This window comes from Chiloscyllium plagiosum, unplaced genomic scaffold (genome assembly GCF_037043375.1).
Source record: "Chiloscyllium plagiosum isolate Xiang-an unplaced genomic scaffold, Cpla_swu_hap1 HiC_scaffold_42, whole genome shotgun sequence".
NCBI classification, from domain to species: Eukaryota; Metazoa; Chordata; class Chondrichthyes; order Orectolobiformes; family Hemiscylliidae; genus Chiloscyllium; species Chiloscyllium plagiosum.
This window is the reverse complement of record NW_028270180.1, coordinates 18,702,959-18,730,824: the sequence shown is the minus strand read 5'-3', so window position 1 is coordinate 18,730,824 and position 27,866 is coordinate 18,702,959. Positions and strand designations below refer to the sequence as shown.

At 40.6% G+C, this 27,866-nt stretch overlaps 1 protein-coding gene across 5 annotated transcripts in view; it reads right to left on the bottom strand.

Moving 5' to 3' along the window:
• Window positions 1-27,866, bottom strand: part of vps13c (vacuolar protein sorting 13 homolog C) — a 287,267-nt gene that overhangs the window by 207,123 nt on the left and 52,278 nt on the right. For all 5 annotated transcript variants that reach the window (XR_015754174.1, XM_043680595.2, XM_043680591.2 and 2 more), the window contains 5 exons: window positions 27,280-27,389; window positions 27,016-27,075; window positions 7,693-7,752; window positions 4,565-4,645; window positions 1,832-1,889 (listed from right to left, as the gene is read on the bottom strand). Coding sequence is in view for 4 of the 5 variants with exons in the window: in XM_043680595.2 (XP_043536530.2) it covers window positions 1,832-1,889; window positions 4,565-4,645; window positions 7,693-7,752; window positions 27,016-27,075; window positions 27,280-27,389 (369 nt within the window). In the remaining variant the exon portion in view is untranslated. The remainder of the gene's footprint in view (window positions 1-1,831; window positions 1,890-4,564; window positions 4,646-7,692; window positions 7,753-27,015; window positions 27,076-27,279; window positions 27,390-27,866) is intronic.

The window sequence follows — 27,866 nt, the reverse complement described above, 5'->3', positions numbered from 1 at the left end:
GCCAGCAATCCTCACATTTGGGGACTTTTTTTTTTAAAAATGTATTGCTTTATAATTCTCTACATCAAATTTCATCTGCCAGGTCCATCCCATTTTAGCAATGTCTCTCTCTTCCTGAAATCTAACTAGCTTCCTCATGGTTTCCTACATTTCCAAGTTCCATGTAATCTGCAATGTTTGAAATAAAGCTCTCTATGCTCCAATTCATATCATTACTATTATTTATCTACATGCATCAAATTCAATGGTACAGACACGGATTCGCAAGACAAGTGCGATTTGATCAGTTATCTTAGAAAATTCTCATTTGTCAGCCTTAACTACTACCTCAGCAATATCCCCTTCTCCAACTTATTCCCTGTGGACTCAAATTGAAATTTAACTCCACCACGTTTCAGACTCTCACACAATTTAAGTAATACCAAAATATTCAGTATTTCTCAAACTGCTGTGTCCACCACATTAATCCATATATCATGTCCTGGTGATAAATCATCCTATGATTTAACAAAAATGTTTTTTTCTTCTTTCCAGGTGAGATGAATCATAAACTTTAAAAATTCTTGGATACCAATACCCATCCGTTAATTCAATCTCAACCTTTACCATTATTCACAATACCCTCTGCATTTTCCCTCTCTGAACATATACAATCTGCCTTTAGCTTCATTTCCTCATGGATTTCTCAATTAATTTCAACCTCAGCATGATAATGAGCACTTAGGCCTTCATCTTTACTTCTGCAACCACTCCTTTGGCCTGCAGTCTATTCCTGACTCATGAATCCTTTCACATGTTCCTCAGTATTCTTCCACCATCCTCTAGCCCTTTATCCTCCCTAAATCCTTCCACTCTCTTTACTAACAATACAATCAGTACAAAAATAAGTTCAAAGGATACAGGGAGTCTGCAAAGGCACACAGATGATGCAAGTGACTGGGCAAAAATATGTGCGTGGAGTACGGTGCTGGGATTATCCACTTTGGTAGATAAAATAGAAACAGTTATTTAAATGGAGGGGAGGTAGAATGATGTGATACGGAGGTGCTTGGGAGTTCTTAAATGTGAATCACAAGAAGTTACTATGTTGGAGAGGCAAATGTTAAATTGGTCCTTATTGGAAAATAGACAGATTAGCATATTAGGAAAGTCAACACACAACTATTCAGGGCACTGGCAAGACTGAGCCTTAAGTACTGTACATAGTCGAAGAGTGTGGAGCTGGAAAAGTACAGCCGGTCAGGCAGCATCCTAGGAGCAGGAAAATCGATGTTTCGAGCACAAGGAATGAGGGGGTGGCCCAAGTGAGCTGAGAGATAAACGGGAGGGAGGTGGGGCTGGGGGGAATACTGTATATTGTTCTGGTTTCCTTACTTAAGGAGGGATTCACTTGTATTGGAAGCAATCCAAAGATGGTTGACTTGACTGACTAGAGAGGCTGAGGGAATTTTCTTGGGAAAAGAAAGTTGAAATTTAGATCTTCGACATGTCAGTTAACACTAAGGAGGCTTGACAGTCTGCTTTTCCTTCAGCATACAAATCCAAATTTCAATAAGGTAACTCGCATCACCACTACCTTCTCAGAGCAGTTCTGGATGGGCAACAAATACTGACATTTTTAGAAACATCTACACTCCAAGAATGAATTTTTAAAAAATAGTTGAGTGGAATTTCACAGTTCCTGCATATACAAAACAAATGAAATAAGAAGCCTTTCAAAAACAAAGAGTTCCAGTCTCAACTGCAATAGGGTTTTACATTTTTGTAAACATATTCTACAAGTACTCAAGTAGGAACAGGCGACAGTAACTAATGCAATGATAACACTTACTGTAATCATGACTTTTGGGTTCATTAGCACTTGAAGCTATCCCTTCTTTTAGCTGCAACTATTAGACAAAAATCAAGATTATAATGATGAAGCAGTTAGAGAAACAAAAAAAATTTAAACAATACTGCCCAATTTGTGATCAATATATTTTCCTGAAATATCTGTAAAATGGAGGTCTGCTCAAGGAGTGAGATACTCGATTTAAATGTCACACAGTCATAAAATATTGCTTACAGCATGGCAAAATGCTCCATGAAGAACAATGGGGCATTTTTAGAGATTTACCAGTGCTACTTAAATACAAGCTAGCATGACATTTGCTCAAACGTGATGTATGCAGTAATATATTACCTAAAAGACACCAAATCTGAGGGGAGTCCATTTACTATAGGCAAGTATCCATTTCGCCTGGACAATATTTATCTGCTTTTTTTTTAAATACAGGAGAGATAGCGGCCTAGTGGTAAATCAGGGATGAGGACTTGTTCAAATCCCACCACAACAGCTGGTGAAATTTAAATTCAAGTACTAAAATCTGGAATTGAAAGATAGTTTCATGGTCAATAAAAACCCATCTGGCCCACTGATGTCCTTTAAGGAAGGAAATCTATCATCTTTATCTGGTCTGTCCCATGTGAGACTCAGATCCTTCCTTAATTAAAAGCAAGAAAAATAAAATGCACCTAACTCACTTTCTACAACCAATGAAAAAGGAGTTATATTCTCTTCCATCCCTTTAAAATTAGCCTATTATCAGTCTAGTGGCTCGTAGAGTTATCACAGCACATGTACCATTTACAAAATACAATGATTTGTAACTGGAGACAGAAATGCACAGAAATCTAGAAGATCATTCCATTGATATATATCAGGCAAACCAAATTCAATGTAATTGCAATAAGATATACATAAGCGTTGTGAATGAGATTATAGGGGACATGGTAAGTTTGAAGAGGATACCAAAATTGGTGATATAGTGGACAGTGAAGGTTATCGAAGAATGCAAAGGGATCTTGAACAACTGGGCCAACAGGCCTAGGAATGGTAGATGGAATTTAATTTAGATAAGAGTGAGGTGTTGCATTTTGGAAAGACAAACCAGGGCAGGACTTATACAATTAATGGCAGAGTTGTCAAACAGAGAGATCCAGGGATTCAGGTACAGAGATCCTTGAAAGTGGTGTCACAGTTAGATAGGGTGGTGAAGGCATTTGGCACGCCTGTCTTCTTTGGTCACAGCACCGAATACAGGAGTTGGGACATGACGTCACAAGACATTGGTAAAATCAAATGTGGAGTACTGCATACAATTCAGGACGCCTTGCTAGAGGAAGGATGTTATTAAACTGGAATGGGTAAAAAATGATTCACAAGTATGTTCCAGAGACTGCAGGATTTGGGTTATAAGGAGAGGCTGGAAAGGTTGGGACTTCTTTCCCTTGAGCATAGGAGGCTGAGGAGTGACCTCAGACATTTATAAAATCATGAAGGGCATAGATAAAGTGAATAGCCAAGGTCTTTTCCCCAGGGTAGGGGAGTCCAAAACTGAACATCATAGGTTTAAGGCAAGGGGAGAAAAATTTTAAAAGGGACCTGTAGGGCAACTTTTGCCTCACAGAGGGTGGTACGTGTATAGAACGAGCTGCCAAAACAAATGGCAGGAGTACAATTACCACAGTTTTTAAAAAAAACACTTGAACAGCTACATGGATAGGAAACGTTTAGAAGGAGACTGGCCAAACACCGGCAAATGGTTACACTTCAGTTGAGGAAACCTGGTCAGCATGGAGGAGTTGGGATGAAGGGTCTGTTTACATGCTGTTTGACTCAGTAATTTGTGGGCGGCACGGTGGCACAGTGGTTAGCACTGCTGCCTCACAGCGCCTGAGACCCGGGTTCACTTCCCGCCTCAGGCGACTGACTGTGTGGAGTTTGCCCGTTCTCCCCGTGTCTGCGTGGGTTTCCTCCGGGTGCTCCGGTTTCCTCCCACAGTCACAAAGATGTGCAGGGTCAGGTGAATTGGCCATGCTAAATTGCCCGTAGTGTTAGGTAACGGGTAAATGTAGGGGTATGGGTGGGTTTCGCTTCGGTGGGTCGGTGGGGACTTGTTGGGCCGAAGGGCCTGTTTCCACACTGTAATGTAATCTAATCTAATCTAATGTAATCTAATCTAAAAAAATAACAAGATGGGCAGAAATATCAATACGCAGGTTAATGCAGATTCATTAATAAAGCAATGTAGTGAGAGAAAGGCAAAACAAATTCATTGTTTACTAAAGCAAATAGGGCAGTGTGCAACTACAACAAGGAAACCGAAGTAACTCTGAGGAAGTATCGGAAAAGATACAGCATAAATTCCAGATGTAATTTGTACTCGTGCTTTGCACGGACAGACAATCAGATCTGGAACACTGGTTACATTTCTGGTCACTGTAACCCCAAGCATTGGCAGCAACATGAAAAAAGGTAGCCAAACCGATACCTTACTGAACACATCTGAACAAAGAGAAGTTGAAGAAACTGGAATTGCCATTTCTGAAGGCAGCTCAGATGATTTTTCAACAAATATTTCCCTGGCTTTCATCTCTGAGGAATGGCAGCAAGATGTTTCATGGGTCAAAGGAAGGAAATGAAGGAAAGTACAAAATCTCATATGGGATTGTGCCATGACAATTCACAAATGAAACTATTATAAACACTCAATTCTTCCAAGTCAGTGACACAAATACATACCAAGATTTGCTCCCTCGTGTTTTTGCACAACAGCAAGCTGTTCACATTCCAATAAGCACAAAGGCAATCTAAGCGGACAAGCTGAAGAACAAACAGCTGTGATTACTCCCAAAGTAAAACAGCTTTGAAGTTAAATTCACAAAAAAAATTCAAGGATTACATCATCACGATTGCAAGCAATCAATATTTTATAATCACAACACGAGTGACCTTACATCCCCATTTAAATACGTGAACAATTTTGGTCAAACAAGGTTTGTAGCATTACTCCAAAACACTTTGTAAACATCTCTTCAACCCCACCTGGCTCATTGCCGAAGGCAGTGACTCGAACTACTGTCATGTTCAGGGAATCATTAGTATAAGAGGCTACCATTTGGGTCATTTGCCTGTGCCATTGTAACATCAGAGAAGCTATTATCTTACATTTAAAAAAAGTACAGATCTTCAAAGTCTGAGGGAAACAAATCATGTTTATGTTCAAATCAGGTATCTGTGGAGTTTTCATGATAGACGAAGCATCAATTCAGTTTATTTTTGCTTGGTGTGCTGTTTCAATCCTACTTTTCCTGCACTTTCTTCATTTCACCTTCAAGTTGCCATGCAATTCCATTCAAGATGTGGTCAGTTTATATTTGACAAACAGTGTTGTACTGACCCTCTCATACCAAAAATGTTCCCTTCATTTTTCCAAGTGATAATCTTCAGCCTTTCCTCTATTTGTTCACAGTCAAAAAGTGTGGCGCTGGAAAGGCAACATTGGAGGAAGAGTCGACGTGTTGAGCATTAGCGCTTCATCAGGAGGGCTTACCAACCAGTGGAAACAATCTTTCATTCTTACTCTTCCAAAACCTTGTATGATCGTGTTTTCAGGATCACAGCACCCTTATTAACCTTTTATGTTTTGAGAGATAAGTGACACTGCCCAGAACCTTTATTCACACCGATATCCTTACTTCCAAATTATTTTCCTGATTCACACCACAAGATAAAGGAGCAGACTAAGGCCAATCAACACTGTTCCACCATTCAATCATGGCTGATATGTTTCTAAACCCCATTCTCCTGCCTTGATCCCCTCACTCATAATGATCCTATCTCTGTCTTAAATGCATTCCATGACTTAGCCTCCACAGCCTTCCATAACAATGAGTTCTATAGATTCACCATCCTCTGGCTGAAGAAATTCCTCCTCATCTCAGGTCTAAAAGGCTGTCCCTTAATTCTGAAGCTGTGCCTTCAGGTCGTAGTTTCTCTTACTAGTGAAAGCACCTTTTCCACTTCCACTCTTTAGATTTGCAGAATTCTGCAAGTTCCAATCAGATTCCCCCTGCTTATACTTTTAAGCTCCATTGAGGACAGGCCCAAAGTTCTCAACGACACCTGATATGACAAAGTTCTTCATCCCCAGGAGGATTTTTTTCAACCTCCTCTGAACCGCCCTCCAAGACCAGCACATTCTTCCTCAGATTCAGGAGGGAAAACTGCTCACACTCTTCCAAATGTTGTCTGACCAGACCTTTATAAAGTCTCAGAAGTTCATCTTGTATTCTAGCCCTCTTGAAATGATTGCTAACATAGGAGTTGGGAAGCCAAATACAAACTGAACCTACACGTTAACAGAATCCTGAACTAGGATTCGCAAGCCCCTCTGCACTTCCGATTTCCAAAGCCTTTCTCCATTTAAAAATAGTTTATACCTCTATTCTTCCTACAAAGAGCATAACCTCAATTTCCCACATTGCATTCCATCTGCCATTTCTTTGCCGACTCTCCTAGCCTGTTGATTCTGCAGCTTTCCCGCTTCTTCAACACCATCTGTCCCTCCACCCTCCTTTGTTGCATCTGCAAACTTAGCAACAATGCGCTCAGTTCCTTTATCCAGATCATTCAGAGTCTCAGAGTCATAGAGATGTACAGCAAGGAAACACACTCTTCAGTCCAAAGCATCCTCGCCAACCAGATATCCTAACCTAATCTAGTCCCATTTGCCAGCACTTGGCCCGTATCCCTTGAAACCCTTTCTATTCATATAACTGTCCAGATGTCTTTTAAAACGTTGTAATTGTACAAGCCACCACCACTTCCTCTGACAGCCCATTCCATAATGCACTAACTCTTGCATGAAAAAGTTGCCCCTTAGGTCTCTTAAATTCCCCCCCCCCCCCCCCAACCCTCTATGTATAACATTAATAGTTGTGGTCCAAACACTGACCCCTGCAGAACTCCACTAGCCATTGGCTGTCAACCTGAAAGAGACACCTTTATCCCCACCCTCTGCCTTCTGCTAGTCAGCCAATCCTCTAGCCAAGCCAGTATCTTGCCCCTAACACAATGGGCTCTTCTTTAGCAGCCTCCTGTATAGCATCTTGTCAAAGGTTTTCTAGATATCCAAGTAGATCATGTTCACTGACTCTTCTTTGTCAAACTAGTTCATTATCTCCTCAAAGAATTCTAACAGATTTGTCAGGCCTGACCTCCCCTTGAAGAAGCTATGCTAATTCAGCCCTTTTTTACCATGCACTTCCAAGTACTCTGTAATCTCATCCTTATAACAGACTCCAAACCTTTACTAACAAGAGGGGTCAGGCTAACAAGCCGACAATTTCTCTTCTGAAGCAGGGGCTTACATTTGCGATATTCTAGTCCTCTGGGGCCCTCCGACTCCAGCGATTCCTGAAAGATCACCACCAGTGCCTTCACAATCTCCTCAGCTCCCTCTTTCAGAAGCAGGGTGTAGTCCATCCAGCCTGGGTGATTTGTTACTCAAACCTTGCAGCTTCCCCACTATCATCTCCTTAGTCATGGCCGCCACATTGACCTCTAATCCCTGATCTTGGAGGTTCAGGTATGCCACTGGAGTCTTCCGCTGTGAAGACTGATTCAAAAACAAAAAGTTCCAAAACAACTTCAAGCCAAAGCACCAGCTGTTCCAACTACTCTCGATTTCTGTCTACTGGTCACCTATGAATGCGTGCAGTTTTTTTTTTAAATGGTATAAACCAAATATAAAGTATTCTGAACAAGCCCAATAACACTAGTAAATATCACATGCATACATCCAGAATAATCCCAGAACTGATCAACTTTAAATGGAAAAAGCTTGATGCATCTACTGTGACAAATACCTTATAGATGATTTTTGCAGTGTCGCTCAAAATACATGGTGTCCAGTTTTCATCTGCTGTCTAGAAACAAAAGTTTGATTAATATAATGTGGTCTTTTCAAAAGCTATTTGCACTGCTATAGATATTTTCTAATCAACCTGTTTAGAAACGTTATTCCGCACCTGTGGAGTGGTGGGATTTGAACCTGTACCTTTGAGTTCAGAGACAAGGATATTACCATTACTCCAAAGAGCACCTCACCCCAACCATTTGAACAGCTACATATTTGTTTGATTTTGATGTTTGAATTTTAAGTACTTTTCAAGCGACAGTAGAGTCAACATAAGAGGGGACGTAAGTAAAGCAGCAGTCACTCTCTTGGTCTATTCCATTACAGGTTTAGAGTAAGAAATGAACTGTGGCATGCACATGATGGACCAATGACTGCCTTTTCTGCTGTAGTATTCCAACAATTGAGAAATTATTGGAAAAATTAGCTCTTCAACTAGTAATCAGAAATATTGCAGTGCGATGATATTTGGCCCATGCAGTCTACACCAACGCTCTGAAAGAGCATTATTTACTGCCATTCTCCCACCGCTTTTCCAATGACCCTGCTTATTATTGCCATTTAAGTAGCTGTCTGATGTCCTCTTGAATGTTTCAACTGAATCCACCTCTACCACTCCCTCTATGCACACCAATCGCAGCATCGACTTGCTGTTCCAGAAGTCATTTCCGCGCACAGATCTCATAGGCCTGTGTGGTGGGAAAGAAAATTAGAAGGAATGCCACTTCCAGGCCCTACATGCCAGACCCAAAGCACTTGCTATGTAAAAGTTTTGTTTCAATCTCATTTATTCCTTAAGCAAATAGTTTTAAATTTATGCCCTCTAGTTCTTGATCTTTTTACAACTAGAAATAATTCTGCCCTTTCCACTGCTCAACCTTGAATAATTTTGAAAACTTCAGTCAGATCTGCTCCATGCAAGAAAATTAGTCCCAGCTTCTCCATAACCAAGATTTCCCAACCCTGGAACCATTCTCAAAGCTCTTACGCATTCGCTCCAAAGGTGTTCACATGTTTTGTAAAGTGGGATGCCCAGAGATGCACACAATACTCCAACTGAGGACTAACTAATATCTTACACAGGGACGCAAAACCTCCCTGCTCTTGTTCTTTATGACCCTATTAACAAAGGCTAGGATATACTGCATTTTATATTAACTGCTATCTCCACTTATCTTGCCATCTCAAATGATAGATGCACATATCCACCTGATAACAGTCTTTCCATTTTATTCCAGCAATTAATGGTAATTCCCGGGATGGTGGAGGATATCAGTAGTGGAAACGTCAGTGTATATTAAGAAATGTTTATATTCTTTTAGCTTGAACACGATCATAGCTTGGCACTAATGTGCTGTGAATCTTTGTTGATTATCAGTCCAAGCCCACATGTTCCAGGTCTTGCAGTATGCAGGAACAGATTGCTTCAGTAGGAGTCACAAATGGTATTTAACATTGTTTAGAGGGCTTCACCTACTCACTTCTAACCATATGTCGGAGGACACGTCTATGTTGAAGTGAAGATAGTTGGGTGTTGGACACTACCCTGACTTACTGTGAATCACAATGACTGAGACAACTGATCTCCAACAATCACAACCATTATCCTTAGGTATGGCCCAAAGCAATGCAATTTTGTTTCCTTATTTGCATTAACTTCATCAGATTTAAATTTTGCATGATCTCATTAATGTCATATTCAACCAAATTCTAAACTGATCCTATTCGTCAGTGGTGCTCATCTCACTTGTTGAAATCAGCTCTTTTGTCCATGCTTGGCCCAAAGTGTTTTCAGATGCAAACTCAAGTGGTCCTGGCAAAACCCAACTGTATATTATGGAGCATTGTTTGTCATCACTTGGTTGATTATCCAGAGTGGACTGATGGGACTGTGATAACCAGATTCCACACCTCCTAATTTTTTGAACAGAATACACCTATTTGGTTCATCAAACAGATGCTGGTTGTTTTATTGCACTGGAGCATTAGGTTTAGGGATACAATGAAGTCTTCAGTATTGCAGTCAGGATGTTGACAGATTTTACTTTTCAGCTGTTTCTTGACAAGTGCCGACTTCAGAAGGCAAAAATAGATCACCTACTTAGTTCTTCTGACTGAAGATGGTTGAAATTGTTTCAAACTACTAGGCTTTCCTGTCATTAAAGATGGAAATGCTATGTAGTCTCCTCTTGTTTCTGTCAGCTGTTTTAGTTGTCCACCATTGGATGTAGCAAGATTGCAGACATCTTATTTGACACATTGATTATTGGGTCATTTAGCTCCATCTTCAGCAAGCTGCTTCCACTCTTGACAGCATGCAATTCTGTGCTGTGGTTTCTCATGCTGATATAAGCCTGAAGCTACTCCAAGCATACTCTCCCACATTCCGCAATGGACAAATAATGGTGGTATGAGGCCAAGAAGGTACAGACTGTCACAAATTAGCTCTGCTGCTATTAATGACCCAAAGCGGCTCATGAAAGCCCACATTAAGCTATTCCAAAATTTATTCCATTTAGCAGGATAGTAGTACCACACAGTATGCAGCTGTCCTTGGTATGGAGTCATACCTTAGCCTCCACAATGACTGTGTGGCAGTCGCTCCTATAAATACTGTCAATGACAAATAAAGACAGATTGATGAGGTGTAGTCGGCTTCTCCTTCCTGATGGCTACCTCAAAGCTGGTGTTTAACGTATACCCAGACCCTGGTATAAATGAGCAAGACAGCAAAAATTTTTATATCAAATCACACTAGTTCAATGGTTAGCACTGCGCCCTCACAGCACCAGGGACCCGGATTCGATTCCAGCCTTGGGTGACTGTGTGAAGTTTGCACATTCTCCCCGTCTGCATGGGTTTCCTCCAGGTGCTCCGGTTTCCTCCCACAATCCAAAGATGTGCAGGTTAGGTGAATTGGCCATGCTAAGTTGCCCATAATGTTCAGGGATGTGTAGGTTAGGTGCAGTGGTCAGGGGTATATGTAGAGTACTAGGGTAGGGGAATGGGTAGGGGAATGGGTAGGGGACTCCTCTTCGGAGGGTCAGTGTGGACCTGCTGGACCTTATGGCCTGTTTCTACACCGTAGAAATTCAATGATTCTATTCTATGAAATGATGCATTTGTTCATATTTAACATCACATGAAACAGCTTCAACTTCACAAAGACTTAAAATTTCAGAAGCAATCAGATTTAAGAATTAAATCCATTACAATATTACTTTTGTAGCATGAACTGTATGCATCAATTGTTAACATATTCCATTTATCCAATAAAATTACATTTTCTGCTTATTGAGCTCAAAGTCAATAAGCAAAAAATTTCTTCAGCAACTTTTCAATTAGTCGAATGACATCAGTTTCATAGCAAGGACTCCTCTGCTCACTCCTGCCAACTCATATTCCTACAACTGAGCTGACTTTCCAGTTGGTTGCTGTATTAATTTCACATTTGGTTTAGCTTATAATAAAATTCGGGTGATGCATTAAACTAATCTTGCGTCTATAAAAGCAAATCCTCCAGCCATTTCCCCAGTTTATAGTTGGAACCTCATCAGTGTCAACAGCAATGAAATCTCATTAGAAATCTCCGAATAAATGAATTCAAGTTTTTTTTTTCCCCCAATGAACAACCTTTTTAACACTTTTTCCATAATTGGAACGAGAATATGAAGTTATGCATTTGTGTTAGATAAAGTGTAATGTTTTGACACCAAGTTTCCTCATCTAAATCATTAATATATATTGCGAATAGTTGCAGTCCAAGCACCGATGTCTGAAGTAGTCCACTAGTTCATGTCTGCCAATTGGAAAAAGACCCATTCAATGCTAGCCTTTGTTTCCTGCCTACCAGTTTTCAATCTGTTTCAGTGCACATCCTCCAATATCTTGCACTTGAACTTTGCATAGTAATCTCTTATGTTGGACCTTAGAGAAAGCCTTCTGAAAGTCCAATTAAGTCACATCTACTGCCCAATCACCTCCCCATTATCTACTCTACTATTTGGATCCTCAAACAATTTCACATCTGTCAAGCACGACTTTCCCTTCGTAAACAACTATCATAACTTGATCGAAAAGCCCAAATGGATCATCAGCGTTCTTCAGGGAAAGAAATCTGTTCTTCTCTGGTCTGGCCTAAATGCAACTCCGGGGCTACAATTTATTTGACTCTTGACCACCTTCCAAATGGCAAGGCAATGGTTTAACATGGATGGTCACCACATCTCAGGTTGAGTCCTTCCTGGTAACCGGAGCCAGTGACAGAATCTCACACACCCTGTTGATATCATTTGGCATCACAATCCAACTGTCCAACAACTGAGCTAATTAAACCCCTATCCTCTGAATGGCTTAGGAAGGCACAGCGTTCAAGAGCAATTCCGGATGGTGACCAAATGCTGATTGTACCTCTATTGCCTGCATCCCATGAAAGAATAAAAAAATTACAAATGGTTCCTGAATATATTGGAAGCACTGGGTGTGCAGAGTTCAACTCATTTAGATCATGGGGAAAATTCCAGCACAAGCTAAGATCTTGCATGACATGCAGCCAGAAACTGCATAATTTGTGGATGACATTATTCTGAAGTCCTAGGGTCTGACTGTGTATGGAAAATTATCCCACGTGGATGCATGACAGGAGGCAAGATGGAATGAACGCCTCCTTACAACAAACACTGAATGCGCCACTATCAGGTATGACCTGTCACTCAGTCACCAATGCTCTCAAAGTAATTTCAAAGAATAACTAGGTAATTACTTTTAGTGATGCTGGTTGGTGGATGACAAATGCAAGATTCAGTGCATTTAGCAGCCTTATGTCAACAAATTCAAATACCACATTGCTTCGCATGCCTCCTCATAATTTACTTTAACAACTGTCAACATCGAACACAACACTAAATTATGTTAATAACAGGATCTCACTTCACTTAATAAGCAGTTTTTTGCAATTAATTGCCAAGCTGCACCGCCTAACATCTTACAAACCTAAAATTAAGGAGATTGGGGAGAACTCCTTTTACATGCCTAAGGACTAGGTGAGAAAAATACAGAATGCTGAAGAAATTCAACAGCTCTGGCAGCATCTGTAGAGAGAGAGAAACAGCATTAATCTGGAGTCAGATACGGCTCTGGCTAGATGAAACCTCAGTTTAACATCTTGGCCTAAAGACAGTACCTCCAACCTTGCAGTGCTCCATCGTTGCGAATTGGACTGTAAGTCTAAAATACATGTTCAGCTTCCATAGTGAGAATTTAACCCATGGCCTTCTAACTCAGGTCAAAGGGTGATTTAGTGAGCCACAGTTTGGAGGCCTACATGCGAGGAGAAGCAAGTGACGTTTCTCAAAATAATGAATTACTTTGACATCAGTAAGCTAAATCATTCCCTTCACATTGCATCTGTTCATACATTGGCCATAGCACTGACGATAAACTATTAATTTGCCGGGGCTATAAGCAACTACAAATGACCATCATTGTACTTTCGTGGTGATGAGCTATATTGAAAACTGGGTACATATTATCCCTCCTTTACCTCATTTTAAATCACTTACATTATTTAATGAAAAGATTTTTTTAAATCCTTTCATAAAATGAAAGTGGTACAAAGCCAGTATTTGCTGCTCATCTCTAGTTATCCCAAGGTGGTAGAGAGCATCTTTGTGAATCACTGTAGTCTATGTGGTGTAGGTAAACCACATGCAGTCCCTGGGTTACAAACAGGTTCCATTCCACAGTACATTCACAAGTTGATTCGTACACAAGTCAGAACACGACGCAGTACAATAAAACAGCTATGACGTGGAGGTGCCAGTGTTGGACTGGGGTGGACAAAGTTAAAAAATTACACAACAGCTGTCAGCACGAGTGAACGCTCACATCAGATTCTTAACATTAATCTGGAATCTCATCGCTAAATATAAAAAAGTGCTCATAAATCGGACGTTGGACATTCATAAATCAGGGACCACCTGTATAGTGTAGTTTGAATGGAAGTCCTACTATTCTGATCTAGCTGAAGCACACGAACAGCAATTCAGTTTCAAGTCAACAGGAATTTCCAAGTAGATCTTTCATGCACTGCGACCCTTGCCTTTTCCAAGGTTGCCAGTCATGGCTTTGGACTGTGCAGAAATGCCTTAAAAATAGATTTGCAGAAACCTCAAAGAAAAATCCAAATTTTGAAAACCTTTACAGAAACTAGGTCTGTGAATCAAATCACCATCCTTGGATTACATTTTCCTTTAAGTACTCTTGCTGACTTTGTATCATACAACATTGACTAATAAACTGGATTACATTTCTTGGAAAGGCATGTTTTGGAGATGCCGGTGTTGAACTGAGGTGTACAAAGTTAAAAATCACAACACCAGGTTATAGTCCAACAGGTTTATTTGGAAGCACTAGCTTTCAGAGCACTGTCCCTTCATCAATTGGTTGTGGAGTATAAGGTCATAAGACACAATTTATAGCAAAAGTTTACAGCGTGATGTAACTGAAATTATATCTTGGAAAAATACCTGGATTATTTGTCAAGTCTCTCATCTTTTCGAATGACCATGTTGGTTTCAGTTCTTTTATATGTAAATCACAGACTTTTTTTTAAAAAGTTACATTCTCAAGTGAACTTTAACAATTGGTGTCATGTTGGCCCAGATAATGCACTTAAGGTGTGAGCTGCCCTATATGAGACTGACTATGCCACAAATGGTCAGACTGATTCTAATCTAAAAAACAGATTTACAGAATCTTACATGGATTCATGAAGTTTTTGAACAAAATAAAAGGTAATTCTGCAAGTACAAATTCCCCCCACAAACTTATATGCATGTTTGTGCATGTGGATATGTTTTTTTTTGGGGGGGGGGGCTGGGTTTTATTTGTCTGAGAGTGTGTGTATGTATGTATGTGTGGGAGTGTAAAGGGGTACAAGTCTGTGAGACAGTGCGTGTGGGAGTGTGTGTGTGATATTCTGCAAATCCATTTTTTAGATTAGAATGAGTCTCATACAGGGCAGCTCACACCTTCAATGCAGTATCTGGGCTGACATGACACCAATTGTTAAAGTTCACTTGAGAAAGTAACTTTTACTTGTGAAAGAACGGAAACCAACATGTGCATTCTAAAAGATGAAACTTAAACAATCCAGGTCTTTTTCAATATATAATAATTTCAGTTACACCACAGTGTAAACTTTTGCTATAGATTCTATGTCTTACGATCTTCTACTCCACAACCACTGATGAAGCTAATGCTTCCAAATAAACATGTTGAACTATAACCTGGTGTTATGTGATTTTTAATCTTGGAAAGGCATATGCTTTGAAATACTTCAGACCAAACATTTGTCAATTTATGGCTGTAGATCCGTTGTTGTTCATTTAGTCTGTTAAACACAATTTTAATTCATGGTTGAGACTATCGCAAGGATTTTCTACCCACCATCTGGAGTTGTGTGTGGTTACTGATCATGTGGTTACTGCAGCTCCAAATGCAAACAAGCAAATATCTGGGCTGCAGTAATTCAGCTTTCGAGCATTATTAAATATAGTTTAAAGTCGTCCTTTCTTTTAGGAAATGCTGAGTTCAACTTAATGAAAAGAAATTTTTTTAAAATTGGAAAAGCCTTTAGTGGAGGGCCGTGATTTCACGCATCGTAAGAAAGTAGTAATGGTTTAATAAGGCCAATATGGGCTTTGAAGCAGGAGAAGGAGAAAAGATAAAGGCAGGTAAATAATTTCAATACTTGTTGGCACTGGGAAGGAATACATTTCCAAATGTTTCAAGTTGTCTGTCACACATTAGAATTATTTGCAGTTACATTAATATTATGACTAGTGTGAAGTCAGATCAAGTCATAGAGATATACAGCATGGAAAAAGATTCTTTGGTCCAACTTGTCTATGCTGAACAGATCTCCTAAATAAACGCATGGTAGCTCAGTGGTTAGCACTGCTGCCTCAAAGCAGCAGAGAGCTAGGTTCGATTCCAGCCTCGGGTGATTGTCTGCGTGGAGTTTGCACATTCTCTCAGCGTCTGCGTGAGTTTCCTCCGGGTGCTTCGGTTTCCTCCCACAATCCAAAGATGTGCAGGTTTGATGAATTGGCCAAGCTAAATTGCCTGTAGTGTTAGGTACATTAGTCAAAGGGAAATGGATTTGGGTGGGTTACTCTTTGGAGGGTCGGTGTGGACTTGTTAGGCCAAAGGGCCTGCTTCCACACTGTAGGGAATCTAATCTAATCAAACCTTGTCCCACTTGTAAGCATTTGGTCCATTTCTCTAAACCCTTCCTATTCATATGCCCATCCAGATGTCTTTTAAATTTTGTAATGGTACCAGCTCACTCCACACATATACCACCCTGAGTGAAAAAGTTGCCCTGATGCCTTTTTTAAAGCTTTTCCATCTCATCAACAACCTATGCCCTGTAGTTTTGGACTTCCGCATCCCTAGGAAAAATACCTTGTCAAACCACGCCCCTCAGCCTCTGATGCTCCAGGGAAAATAGTCCCAGCCTCTCCCTATAGTTCAAACCCTCCAACCCTGGCAATATCCTTCTAAATCCTTTCTGAATCCTTTCACGTTTCACAGCTTCCTTCCAATTGCAGGGAGACCAGAAATGAACGCAGTATTCCAACAGCGACCTAACCAATGGCCTGTACAGCCACAGCATGACCTCCCAACTCAATATACTGACCAATAAAGGCAAGCATACCAAATGCATTAGTTTATAGCATTGCAGGCAACATTCTTATAGATTTCAGATAGAGATTCTATGAACATTTTTATCGAATGCAAGAACCGTAATTTTTCCCCTCCTTAATCATTATTTCTTATTCCTGAAATGTCCACCATGAATCAATGTTCTGGACTTCTCTTTTATTCCTACGTGGGAGGTGGGCATCATTGATTAGGCCAACATTTATTACCTTTTCCAATTGCCATTGAACGGCCTTCTAGAACCAAGGTCATGCTTGGGCAGCATGAGTGGGTCCAACAAGGTTATGTAATTCCAAGTCAGGATGATATGTGGCTTAGAGTAGATCTTCGAGGTGGTGGTGGTATGCCATGCATCCGGTATTTTTGTCCCTTCAGTTGGAAGAGGTAATAGGTTTGAAAGAAGTCTGGAAGTTTAGAAGACTATGGTTTTCTCCTTTATCTGCTGGGGTACCTAAACCTGCAAATAGTAATACGGAGGTGTCTTAATCCAGGTGTTCCGGGTTGTGGCTTGTGGCTCCCTGATGTGATTGAAGATCACATGTGGGGTCATGAGCTGCCCCTGTGCAGATGAGCATATCCAATCCAGATGTTCACAACTCCCTATTGCTTACCCCCCTTCCCTTACACCCCCACAACTGCCCACTCAAAAGAACAAACAAACGCATACTCAAACACCCGAGCTCAAGTTTCCAATCATGCTCAAGATTCTAAACTTGAAATTCTGTCACAGCAAGTGAATTTCCCTCAACATGGTCACTTGCACTTTCAAGTTTTCCCATTAACATACACATTTAACAACTTTTAAATTCAACGCAGACCCTCAAACATTTGTTCTTCTCTTCTTAGAGATATGCATCATACTTTGTATAGGAATGATTTCAGAATTTACACACACTTCAATTCTGACTAGGTCATGTGTCCTGCTGCTCAAGTGGGTTTATTACTTTCTCTACTGTACCCAAGACAACAAGTGCTTTGCAGCCACCAATTACATCTTTGAACATACTTTAGTACATATCTGTGTCTACACATCTGATAGCACCAAATCAACATTCTAAGTTATCAAATTTCTTCAAAGCCTTTATGAAACTAAATTTCCATTGTACTCCGTTTCTTTTTCAAGTTACATTTTGAATGCACCACATTTTGAACATAAGTTTCTCTCACTTTGGCAACATCAACCATTCCTTCACAGCAAGTCTACTGTTTTTACCCATTACGACTTTGAAGACCAATCCATAATTGCATGCAGAATCAATGACACCAATAATAGTCCCAAGTAAACCCAAAAGCTAAAGCTTCCCAACTTAATTTAATTAGCTGATCTACTAAATGTTGAGAGCGTGTTGCTGGAAAAGCACAGCAAGTCAGGCAGCATCCGAGGAGCAGGAAAATCGACGTTTCGGGCAAAAGCTCTTCAGAAATCCTTTGTTTTATAGATAGTTTTATTGAAATTTTAACATGTTTTTACAAGTTTACAAAAGAAAACTAAAAAAAACTCAAGTATAAACATTGATATACAGTTAAATCTTAAATAAATGATCACCAAAATCTATCAAACAAGAAAACAGAAATACCAAGAGAAAAAAAAAGACAAAACTCAACTACTCGTCTAACTTACAACTAACCAGAGTGTATCATTAAAATTCTTACATTATTCAAGAGAAAAAAAACCCAACGGATAGCACATAAATTGAGCAGTGATATACATGCCCGGAATATGTTAACATCGGATCACAACACAAACCCATATTTATCCAAAACATCCCGAGCATAGAGCATATAAAATTCACAAAAATAAAAGCTCTTTAGTACATTCAGATCAATATACTAAAAAAACTATTTCTAAATAGTAAAAAAAAGTATAAAATGTATTTAAATGGAGATATCCCCCTTATTCCCAGGGGGCATCACTTCCTTTCCAAAAAACCCATCTTAACCTCTCCCAACCAGTGCCCCACCCTTGACCCAGGCACCCCACGATAGGATAAAGAAAATTCAAGTATCCTACTGAACTAGAACTAACAGTAAGTTCCCTATCGGCCACCTCCCCCCCAACCCACACCAACACCTGGATATATTTGGTAATGTTAATACCATGTATGAACATATAGGACTATAAAATTACAGTCTCAGCAAATAATAATTAAATATATTAATATAAAATAACAGGGGAAGGGGAGAAGAAAATCGATAAGTAAAAGATGAATAAATAAACCCTTCTTCCCACTCCCCGGAGATAATATTAAACAGTAAGGTAATGAAAGGTAAAAAAAAGGATAAACCAGGGAGGGGGTAGGGCAAAACAACATCAATTAACTCTTATAGTTTGTCTAAGAGAGTTCAAAAGTTCCTGGGCCTTCTCCAGTGATCCGAAGTTATACACGGACCCTTCATGGCTGAAGCGTAGTATAGCTGGGTAGCGCAAGGAGTATTGAATGTTTAAATCTCTTAAACACTTCTTTGCTTCATCAAACACCTTCCTCTTTCAGACCAAAGCTCGGGAAAAAGCCCTGAAATAACATCTTGAATCCTTTATAAGCATGGCTTGGGGACCTTTCCCAAGATTTCTGGAGGCTTCCAAGAGCATCTGACTCACCCTATAGCTCTGCAGCCGGAACAGGACCGAGCGGGGGCGCTGGTTCACGCCGGGCCCGCGTATTGCGACCCGGTAGGCCCATTCCACCCTTACCTGGCCTGAACCAGCCTCCTGCGGAAGCCACTGTTCAAGGAACCTTGTAAGCTGGCCTCCTACTTCCTGTTCGGGAAGGCCCAGCAAACGGATATTTTTTCGACAACCTCTATTCTCGAGGTCCTCAACGTGATTCTCTAAGGTCCGGACTTGCTGCTCGAGAGTCCGGACCCGATCCACGGCCGATTCTGCAATGGCCTCTGAGGTCGTGGTCTTTAGCTCCGCCCCTCCGACTCGGCATTCAATTTCCTCAATGTCTCTGTCATGCTTTTGTAGTGCGGCCGAGAATGAATTCCATCGGCTTCGGGACTCTTCAATGAAAGCATCAATCTTCGCATCAAGTTTGGAGATTATTTCCACGAGGCTCGCCACCGTAGGTAAGTCCCCCGGGACGGCTGCGGACGCCTCTGCTGCAGCTGGGGAGGGTGGGGGAGGGGCTCCTGCCTGCTGAGAGCTGCGGGCTCCTTTCCCCCTAGTCATTTTTACAGGTGACTGAACTATTTAAACTGTTTAGTACTTAACCACTAACTACATTAAGTAAAAACTATTTTTAATTGATTTGGTTGGTGGGGTGGAGGAGGGTAGCCAACTTTGCCTAGGTCTTGGGAGGAGCACTATAGACTCAGACTTACTGAGTCGCCGCCATCTTGGATCTCCCATCAGAAATCCTGATGAAGGGCTTTTGCCCGAAACGTCGATTTTCCTGCTCCTCGGATGCTGCCTGACCTGCTGTTTTTCCAGCAACACACCCAACTCTGATCTTCAGCAACTGCAGACCTCACTGTCCCTCCTGGTCTACTAAATGCCCAATTCACCCTCTGCTCAACATGTCGGCTGACTACAGATTCATATTAACAGTTATTCCTGCTGTTCAGGAGGGAATTTCATGAAAGATTAGCATCCAAACATGTTTGAGAAGGAAGAGTACTTATTCAAACACATTGTGTGCACTGGAAGCAATTCCAACTTCTACGTGGTGACTGAGTGAATGAGACAACAGCTGCAGTAATAGATAATATAATCCTTGCCTCCCAAGAAAACTAAAAATACATAGAGTCATAGAGATGTACAGCATGGAAACAGACTCTTCAGTCCAAATCATCCATGCCGTCCAGATATCCCAACCAATTCTACTTCCACCTGCCAGCACCTTGCTCATATCCCTTCAAACCCTTCCTATTCACATACTCATCCAGATGCCTTTTAAATGTTGCAATTGTACCCGCCTCCACCACTTCCTCTGGCAGCTCATTCTATACCCGTACCACCCTGTGTGAAAAAGTTGCCCCTTAGGTCTCTTTTATATCTTTCCCCTCTCACCCCAAACGTATGCTCTCTAGTTCTGGACGCCCCCACTCTGGGGAAAAGACCGACAGTTCAACCTATCCATGTTCCTCATGATTTTATAAACCTCTATAAGGTCACTCCTCAGCCTCTGACACTCCAGGGAAAACAGCCCCAACCTTTTCAACCTCTCTGTACAACTCAAATCCTCCAACCGTGACAACATCCTTGTAAATGTTTGCTGAACCTTTTCAAGTTTCACAAATTCCTTCCAATAGGATGTTCCCAAAGTGGCCTAACCAATGTCCTGCACAGCCAGAACATGACCTCCCAACTCCTGTACTCAATACTCTGACCAGTAAAGGAAAGCATACCAAATGCCTTCTTCACTATCCTACCTACCTGCGACTCCACTTTCAAGGAGCTATGAATCTGCATTCAAAGGACTCTTTGTTCAGCAACACTCCCTAGGACCTTACCATGAAGTGTATAAGTCCTGCTAAGATTTGCTTTCCCAAAATGCAGCACCTCACTTTTATCTAAATTAAACTCCATCTGCCACTTCTCAGCCCATTGGCCCATCTGATCAAGACCCCGTTGTAATAGGAGGTAACCTTCTTCACTGTTCATTATATCTCCAATTTTCGTGATATCTGCCAACTTACTAACTACCTTTTATGCTCACATCCAAATCATTTATATAAATGATGAAAAGTAGTGGATCCAGCACAGATCCTTGTGGCACTCCACTGGTCACAGGCCTCCAGTCTGAAAAACAACTCTCCACCACCACCCTCTGTCTTCTCTCTTTGAGCCAGTTCTGTATCCAAATGGCTTAATTCTCCCTGTATTCCATGAGATCTAACCTTGCTAATCATTCTACCATGGGGAACCTTGTCGAACACCTTACTGAAGTCCATAAAGATCACATCTACCATTCTGCCTTCAATCCTCTTTACTTCTTCAAAAAACTCAATCAGGTTTGTGAGATATGATTTCCAATGCACAAAGCCATGTTGACCATCTCTAATCAGTCCTTACCTTTCCTAGTACATGTACATCCTGTCCCTCAGGATTCCCTCAAACAACTTGCCCACCAGCAACGTCAGGCTCACTGTTCTACAGTTCCCTAGTTTGTCCATACCACCTTTCTTAAATAGTGGCACCATGTTAGCTAACCTCCAGTCTTCCGGCACCTCACCTGTGACTATCAATGATACAAACATCTCAACAAGGGGCCCAGCAATCACTTCCCTAACTTCCCACAGAGTTCTGGAGTACACCTGATCAGGTCCTGGGGATTTATCCACTTTTATGCATTTCAAGACATCCAGCACTTCCTCCTCTGTAATATGGGCATTTTTCAAGATGTCACCATCTATTTCCCTATATTCTATACCTTCCAAGTCCTTTTCCACAGTAAACACTGATGTAAAATACTCAGTTAGTATCTCCCCCCATCTCCTGCGGCTCCACACAAAGGCCACCTTGCTGATCTTTGAGGGGCCCTATTCTCTCCCTAGTTACCCTTTTGTCCTTAATGTATTTATAAAAACACTTTGGATTCTCCTTAATTCTATTTGCCAAAGCTATCTCATCTCCCCTTTTTGCCCTCCCGATTTCAGTCTTCAGTATACTCCTACTGCCTTTACCGTTTCTAAGGATTCACTCAATCTATCCTGACTATACCTGACATGTGCTTCCTTCTTTTTCTTAACCAAACCCTCAATTTCTTTCATCATCCAGCATTTCCTACACCTTTCCTTTCACCCTAACAGGAATATGCCATCTCTGGACTCTCATTACCTCATTTCTGAAGGCTTCCCATTTTCCAGCCATCCCTTTACCTGCGAACATCTGCCCCCAATCAACTTCTAGAAGTCTTGTCTAACAGCATCAAAATTAGCCTTCCTCCAAATTAGAACCTGAATTTTTAGATAGAGTCTATCCTTTTCCATCACTCTTAAAACTAATAGAATTATGGTCGCTGGCCCCAAAGTGCTCCCCCACTGACCTCAGTCACCTGCCCTGTCTTATTTCCCAAGAGTAGGTCAAGTTTTGCACCTTCTCTGGTAGGTACATCCACATACTGAATCAGAAAATTTTCTTGTACACACTTAAACTCCTCTCCATCTAAACCCTTGACACTATGGCAGTCCCAGTCTATGTTTGGAAAGTTAAATTCCCCTAACCACACTATTATTCCTACAGATAACTGCAATCTCCTTACAAATTTGTTTCTCAATTTCCCGCTGACTACCAGAGGGGTCTATAATACAATCCCAATAAGGTGATCATCCCTTTCTTTTTTCTCAGTTCAACCCATATAACCTCCCTGGATGTATTTCCAGGAATATCCTCCCTCAGTACAGCTGCAATGCTACCCCTTAGTAAAAAAGCCACTGCCCCCTCCTCTCTTGCCTCCCTTTCTGTCCTTCCTACAGCATTTGTATCCTGGAACATTAAGCTGCCAGTCCTGTACATTGTCACAAAGCTGGTTTCTTTTTCCTAAAAGCGGTTCCTTTTCGCAAGGTTACTCTGTCCTTGGTTTTTTCAGATGGGTAATAAACCGCTCTCAGTTCCAATTAATCTAGTTTGGTATAGAAATTAAAGGGTATTGAGAGGCCCTTTTGTTTAAATGTAAACAGATGAGACTTCAGGCCAAGTCATGTTTTAGAACTGACCTGTAGAATGAAAGGGGAGTGGTCAGCTCTCTAGCTGAGCTGAGCAGTTTAGTTCAGTCCAGAATTGGTTGGGAATTCAATGGTGAAATGTGCAGAAATTCTCTCTTCTGCCCTTCCAACTTCAACCTGTACGCATGCGACCCTTTCTTTGTACTGTGTTTGAAGGGGGTTTGCTTATTGGGACTGTAGCGTATATTCGGAACAGCATAATTAAGTCTAGTTTGGGCAGACTCAGTTCTATAAGGGTTCTTTATTCTGTTCATGTTTCATTGTGTAATTTTGTGAATAAATTTTTGTCTATTTTAAACCTGGTAGTCAACCTCACTAACTTAATCTGACTAATTTTCACTGTATACTTCCTGTTATGAAATATGGGTGTACCTTTGATAGTTAAAAGCAGAACTACCGGACACAGCACCAAGCATTCTCAATAAGGCAACAATGTAACACTCGGTCGAATAACTCTATTAGCTCGTTGCCTGGAGCCAAGAACAAATTTGAATTTGGCCACTCAGTTTAAATTATACCCCGAAAAATATCAAACTCCAATCCAGTTTGAATTGAGTATACTGACAATCTTAAAAGCCAATAACACAATCAATGCTTTGAGAGGGTATAAGACCGGGGAGAATTGAACAGTGGAGAGGACAACTGACAAGCCCAGCAGATAAACAGACTGCCTGAAAAATAGCTCTCTTAAAAAGGTACCTTTTCGATCAGTAACCTGTGACGCAAAAATTCCCAAGAAAAAGAAAAGACGATACAAGTAGATCCAAACAGAAGAACGGAAGCTGCCTAGTTTTGAGATCAGAAGGGTGGTTTTGTAAATCTTAATTGGGAGTTTTATCGGTATTCTAGAAGGGGAGGTAAAAGATAGGTTAGAGAAAGAAATAGTAAATAGTTGCTAGTTAATTATTCTCCGTTATACTTTAGAAAAAGAATTGTTAATTTTTATAGTTCTTGGCCACTTGAATTTTGACAGATTACTGTACAGGATAAATCTTTGCTGTGTTGCTGGCTTTAAATTAAGCAGGAGGGTTTACCCCGTCTCGTAACACTTTCCGAAACAAATTGCAAAGTTATGACCTGGGCTGCCTGCTTAGGAATGTTTTGAGTGGTCTGGCCTAGTCCATAACACCATCCCTGAGCCACGTTTCTGTAATGGCTATGATATCCCAGTCCTATGTTACTAACCATGCCCTGAGTTCATCTGCCTTCCCGGTTAGGCCTCTTGCATTGAAATAAATGTAGTTTAATTTGTCAGACCTATCTTGTTCTATGCTTTGTCCCTGCCTGCCCTGACTGTTTGACTCTTCTGTTCTCAACTGTATCAGATCGATCTCTTTCCTCACCATCTCCCTGGGTTCCAACCCTCCACCTTACTAGTTTAAATCCTCCCGAGCAGCTCTCTCTGCCAGTGCATTAGTCCCCTTCCAACTGAGGAGTGCAATCCGTCCTCTTGTACAAGTCACTTCTACCCCAGAAAAGATTCTAATGATCCAAAACGGTGAATCCTTCTGCCATACACCAGCTCCTCAGCCATGCATTCATCTGCTCTATCCTTCTATTCCTACCCTCACTAGCTCATAGCACTGGGAGTAATCCCGATATTATTACTCTTGAGGACCTCTTTTTAAAATTCCTGCCTTACTCTCTATATTCTCCTTCAGAATCTCATCCATTTCCCTTCCTATATCATTGATTCCAATGTGTACAATGGCCTCCCACTGGGTCCTCTTCCCCTTGAGGACTTTCTGCACCCTCTCTGGGGCATCCTTGATCCTGGCACCAGGGAAGCAACACATCATTCTGATGTTTCACTGCTGGCCACAGACCTGTCGGTGCTTCGGACTAGAGAATCCCCTAACACAATCGAACTCTTGGAACCGAACATACCCCTCATTGCATGAGAGCCAAATATTGATACCAGAAACCTGGCTGTTTGAGCTGCATTTCCTGAGAATCCATCACCCACTACATTTTCCAAAATAGCATACTTGTTTCAAATGGGGATAGCCACAGAAGACTCATGCACTACCTGCCTACCTTTCTTAGCTTTCCTGGAGTTAACTCATCTATGTGACTGTATCTGAGACTTTTCTCCCTTCCTATAACTGCCATCCATTACACCCCAATGCTCTTGTAAATTCCTCATAGCCTCTAACTGTCTCTCCAACTGATCCATTCAACCTGATTAGTTGGAAATCCCATTGCATTTATTGCAGATATAATCCTCAGTTAACATGTAAACTCTCCCTAAACTCCCACATCCGACAAGAAAAGCATATCACTCTACTAAAGCCCATTTTTGCTTCTTTCAATCTTAGACCCAGAAAAACAGCAGTCTTATTTCTCGACAAAACACTGCTTCAGTCTAACTTAATACTTAATATATTTTTAAGTTTCATTAAGAGACATATCTCAATAAAACATCATCAAGAACCAACCCACTTTACTAACTACTGCAGACTTACAATAAGGCCACACTTAAAATTATTCACTTTTCTGTTTCTGTGCTGTGACCTCTTCCATCAGGTTCCTCCAAGATCAGGTGTGAATTTCACTGTTTGTTAATTTTCCCAGATGCACTCCCATGTCCAGTAATACGCGAATTCAAACAACAAAGGTAGTAATGGTGCAGGCTCACTGCTGTGTCAGTTAGCAGTGTGTGTTTCTTTCCCTCTCATTCTTCTGCACTGACTGACCATGTGTGACTTTTTAAAATGCTGTTGTTTTGACTAATTTTTCTCCAAAGTTCCAAAACAATGCAACAGCATATAAAACAGTAATTGGTGTTCCTGAAATTTGAGGAAATCACCTCCAACACCTAAAATACCTCAAAAAAAAATAAAGAGCAGCCTATTACAGCCAGAAATTTTTCCCGTCCTCCATCTTGGATTACCCAGAATCCATGAGTACCTCAACTCAATCACATTAAACTGTTAGCATCACTTTGTAATAGTAGAAAGTGTCAGATTGAATTTAACATTGAAAAGTGGGAGATAACATTTTGGCAGAAAGGACAAGGAGAAACAAATGAGACAATTCTAAAGTGTGTGCAGGGACAGTCAGACGTTTTAAAAGAATTTAAAGTGGCAGTAATATTAATTATCAAAGCAAAGAGTGATCTGCAGTTTCAAACAAAGGTACAGAATACAAAAGCAGGAAAACTTACCAAATTTTCATAAATCTCTGCTTAGGCCATAATAGCATTGTGTTCAGTTCTGGTTATTATCCTTTAATATAGATGTGAGAATCCTTGAAAAGGTTAAGATAATTTGTTTTTACTGTTTCACAGGATGTGGACATTACTGGTTAAGCCAGCACTTAATGCCCATCTCTAATTGCCCAAGGTGATGGCGATGACATGCTTGTTTTGAACGACTACAGTCCATGTGCAGTAGGTATAGCTATAGCGATTTTAGAAATGGAGTTCTAGGATTTTGATAGAGTGATAATGAAGGAACAAAATCCAGAATGGATACAAAGTTTGGTTGGAGAACCTGGATTGTTCTCCTAACAGCAAAGGAGATTGAGGAGAGATTTTATGGAGGTGTGCAAGTCTATGACAGACTTGCAGAGAGACAAAGTAAGGTTGTTTCCATTACGTCATTACCCAAAGACTTGGGGTGCAGATTGAAGATTCTAAACAAAACATGTAGGACTGATGCGAGGAAGAACTTTTTAATAAAGCTAATAGTTATGAATGGAACTGGAGACTAATTATCTCATTAAGGAAGTTAATTGCAGGATCACGGATAGATTTGATGAAATAGGGTTGGTTAAAGCGTTCAATACAAATCCAACACTGACTCAATAGGCCAGATGTCATTTCCTACTCCACAACAACTCTTATAAAACTTAAAAAATCATATATCTGGATTACCTGTAAACTGAGTTCTCCTAATGTGACACCAACAGAGACTGGCCTCGAAGAATCAGTAATCTAAAAAAAAAAATCTACAGTTATAAATCAACTTAATTACTTAACTGCATTAAGAATAATAAATGATAGTTGTACGAAGAAAGATTTACCGTCCTCACATACCATATACTAACCCTGAATTGAAGCTCTGTGATAACATACAATAATTGGAATCTATATAAAACTGGTAATAAAGCAATACTTTCAGCAAACAAATACACTTACAGCATCTTCATATCTCACATGAATGCTTGTTATTTTGATTTGCAGATTTTTAATAATCTGTGTTGCAAGCTTTTCCGCAAAGGAGTCCTTTTTCTCTTCTTTAGGTTTATCTTAAACAAGAATAAATAAAGTTAAAAATCACACAACACCAGGTTATAGTCCAACAGGTTTAATTGGAAGCACACTAGCTTTCGGAGCGACGCTCCTTCATCAGAAGAATAAATAAAAATGTCTGTCATTCTTCTTCAGAAAAAAAAAGTATAAAGTGCAAGCCAATTAACTAGGAGAAAGTAAAGCTTCTGATGCTGGAGATCAGAGTCGAAGAATGTGATACAGGAAAAGCACAGCTGGTCTGGCAGCATCTGAGGAGCAGGACAGTCAACGTTTCAAGCATAAGCTCTTCAATGAAGACCTTATGCTCAAAACATGGATTGTCCTGCTCCTCGGATGCTGCCTGACCGGCTTTGCTTTTCTAGCATCACACTCTTCGACGCAAGCCCATTAACTGACAAGCAATCCTGAGCTGTGGTTTTAGACAATTTTCTGAACATCAAGATTGCTCACAAATTAGAAGCTGCCCTAGAGAA